This window comes from Clinocottus analis, unplaced genomic scaffold (genome assembly GCF_023055335.1).
Source record: "Clinocottus analis isolate CAN_PGR_092001 unplaced genomic scaffold, fCliAna1.0.p SCAF_28, whole genome shotgun sequence".
NCBI classification, from domain to species: Eukaryota; Metazoa; Chordata; class Actinopteri; order Perciformes; family Cottidae; genus Clinocottus; species Clinocottus analis.
The window spans coordinates 1,553,242-1,556,386 of NW_027176020.1; the positions used below are offsets into that span (position 1 = coordinate 1,553,242).

A 3,145-nucleotide genomic window follows, 5' to 3' on the forward strand; every position below is an offset into this window, starting at 1 on the left:
AAGCTGCATTCTCTCTCCTGACCACCAGGGGTGACTCCTCTGGTTGTATAGAAGTCTATGCTTCATGTGTTAAAGCTGCATTCTCTCTCCTGACCACCAGGGGGCGACTCCTCTGGTTGTATAGAAGTCTATGCTTCATGTGTTAAAGCTGCATTCTCTCTCCTGACCACCAGGGGTGACTCCTCTGGTTGTATAGAAGTCTATGCTTCATGTGTTAAAGCTGCATTCTCTCTCCTGACCACCAGGGGGCGACTCCTCTGGTTGTATAGAAGTCTATGCTTCAGAACTTCCAAATGAATGGGAAACACTGGTTTGTGTGTGTTGATGTGCGGTGAGATTAATTCTCCCAGAGGCCTTTGGGCTAAAGGGAGTGTTAATGAGCGTTAATAAAGACGGATCCAGACGGAGGGAAACCCAAAGCTCTGTCTTTTAATGACAAGTCAACAGAGGAGCTGCAGATGAAAGGAAGGAGGAAGAGGAGGAGGAAGAGGACGAGGAGGATGGCGTGTCCACCGCAGGTCATCGTGTTTTTTACCAGATATTGACGAGCTCATCTTCAGATGAGTATTGTTAAGAGCACTAGCATGGTTAGCATGCTATCGCTACCCGTCCCCCCCTTAGCTAACGCAGAGCACATCCTACCTGCACTTGATGTGGTCCTCCAGGTCGCCCCGCGGCAGCGTGTCGTCGCAGAGCCCGGTGAAGGGGCACGCCACGCTCAGCTTGTCCAGCAGCTTGTGCACCAGCAGGCTGGACTTCCTGCAGCTCTGCAGCATGAGCGCGGCGCGGCACACGGGGCAGAAGTCGCTCTCCAGCAGGAAGCTGGTGAGGCACTCCTGGCAGTAGGTGTGTCCGCAGGGCGTGTCCAGGGGCCGGATGAGCGCCTGCAGGCAGATGTGGCACACCAGGTCGTCGTCCACCTCGTCCGTGTACAGGTACTCGTGGTTCTCCTCCAGCTGGTGGCTGTGGCCGCACTTGGCGCACAGGTCCGAGGGCGGGGAGGGCAAGAGCCCGTAGTCCGACGGGGAAAGGGGCGGAGCCGACGCCTCGGCCATCGCGATGGCGGCGGCGCCTTCGGGCGGAGCGCTCTCCTCCTGGATGCTCATCTGGACTCCAGCGACGAAGAGGTCGGGAACAGAGAAACTGAGAGGAAGAGGAGCATAGGGTCAGAGAGGAAGTAGAGGAGGAAACACCATTACTCTGCTAGAGATCTGTCAATCACCCTTTAGCCCCGCCCCTAAAGCGTCCCCTGCTTTATGGTCTGTTTGACTCTAACAGACCATAATGTAGTAAATGAACATCATGCTGTATAGAAGAAGACTAGAAACTAGAGATTGAGACATAAACTCATGTTTACAATGTTTACTGAGGGAATACATCAAGAGAGAAGTAGAGTCACTTATAAAGACTTCTATACAACCAGAGGAGTCGCCTCCTGGTGGTCAGGAGAGAGAATGCAGCTTTAACACATGAAGCATAGACTTCTATACAACCAGAGGAGTCGGCCCTGGTGGTCAATGGAGAGAATGCAGCTTTAACACGTGAAGGAGACTTCTATACAATCAGAGGAGTTGCCCCCTGGTGGTCAGGAGAGAGAATGCAGCTTTTCCGACTCGCTGGTTGCCGCCTGTCGTCATCTCTTCTGTCTCAAAACATTTTTTGGGGTGATTTTTAAAGTATTTCTGAGGACGAGCTGAACAACCCTGTATGCTTCTAGTTCGCCCGTTTACTTCTGTACTTCACATTCTCTGGTGTACGAGAACAATTGTACATCCCATCACTGAGGGGAAGGGAGCCGGCGCTCATCAGGGTGTGAAAATATTCATGAGCAGAGTTTCTCTTTCACAAAATCAGAGCGGCAACTTTCTTTTCTTTTTTTTTGTGGTGTGTGTTTTTTTTTTTTTAACATTTCCTCAGCTGGCGCGGAGCAGAGGATCGAACTCCCCAGATTCCTGCTCGAGATGCGGCGACATCAATATTACTCGAGTGTAGCGCCGGAGAGACACACAGATAAGCCTCCAGCGCCTGCATCACACACACACACACACACACACACACACACACACACGGCTAAGGGGTGTGACAGGATTTTAAACTGTTCTTTTGTTGTTGTTGTTGTTGTTTTTTGCAGCTTTACATCAGCAGTGCGGGCGTGCCAGCGGACTCGTCATGTCCGCGGCGGCGAGCTGCTGGAGCACATGGCCACGAGCAGATGGGCTCAGTCAGACAGACGTCACCTTGGCAACAGGGAGACCCGCTGTCGGGCCGCTTAGCGAGATCTAAACAACAACAACAACAACTATAAATGTAATCCGAGTGATCGCCGCGTTGTCCTCTTAACCCGGGAAGCCGACGGAGGGATTTGAAAAGCATGTTTTCTTTAAACAAAACGACAAAACGACAACGTTTATGAAAGACAAGAGATGGAAAAACAACACATGAAGCATAGACTTCTATACAACCAGAGGAGTCGCCCCCTGGTGGTCAGGAGAGAAAATGCAGCTTTAACACATGAAGCATAGACTTCTATACAACCAGGGGAGTCGCCCCCTGATGGTCAGGAGAGAGAATGCAGCTTTAACACATGAAGCATAGACTTCTATACAACCAGGGGAGTCGCCCCCTGGTGGTCAGGAGAGAGAATGCAGCTTTAACACATGAAGCATAGACTTCTATACAACCAGAGGAGTCGCCCCCTGGTGGTCAGGAGAGAGAATGCAGCTTTAACACATGAAGCATAGACTTCTATACAACCAGGGGAGTCGCCCCCTGGTGGTCAGGAGAGAGAATGCAGCTTCAACACATGAAGCATAGACTTCTATACAACCAGAGGAGTCGCCCCCTGGTGGTCAGGAGAGAGAATGCAGCTTCAACGCATGAAGCATAGACTTCTATACAACCAGAGGAGTCGCCCCCTGGTGGTCAGGAGAGAGAATGCAGCTTTAACACGTGAAGCATAGACTTCTATACAACCAGAGGAGTCGCCCCCTGGTGGTCAGGAGAGAGAATGCAGCTTTAACGCATGAAGCATAGACTTCTATACAACCAGAGGAGTCACACATCTGCAGAAAAGGAACCGGCCGTCCTGGTTTAGTTTTTGCGAGCGGAGCCGCCTGTGAGCGGAGCCGCCTGTGAGCCTCGCTGG

General features: G+C 51.5%; 1 protein-coding gene across 1 annotated transcript in view; it reads right to left on the reverse strand.

Annotated features, from left to right (window-relative positions):
• Nucleotides 1-1,137, reverse strand: part of lnx1 (ligand of numb-protein X 1) — a 25,349-nt gene extending 24,212 nt beyond the window's left edge. Inside the window, exon 1 of the mRNA XM_068592696.1 lies at nucleotides 643-1,137. Coding sequence (XP_068448797.1) covers nucleotides 643-1,106 — 464 coding nt within the window. The 5' untranslated portion in view covers nucleotides 1,107-1,137. The remainder of the gene's footprint in view (nucleotides 1-642) is intronic.
• Between the last annotated feature and the right edge of the window lie 2,008 nt (nucleotides 1,138-3,145).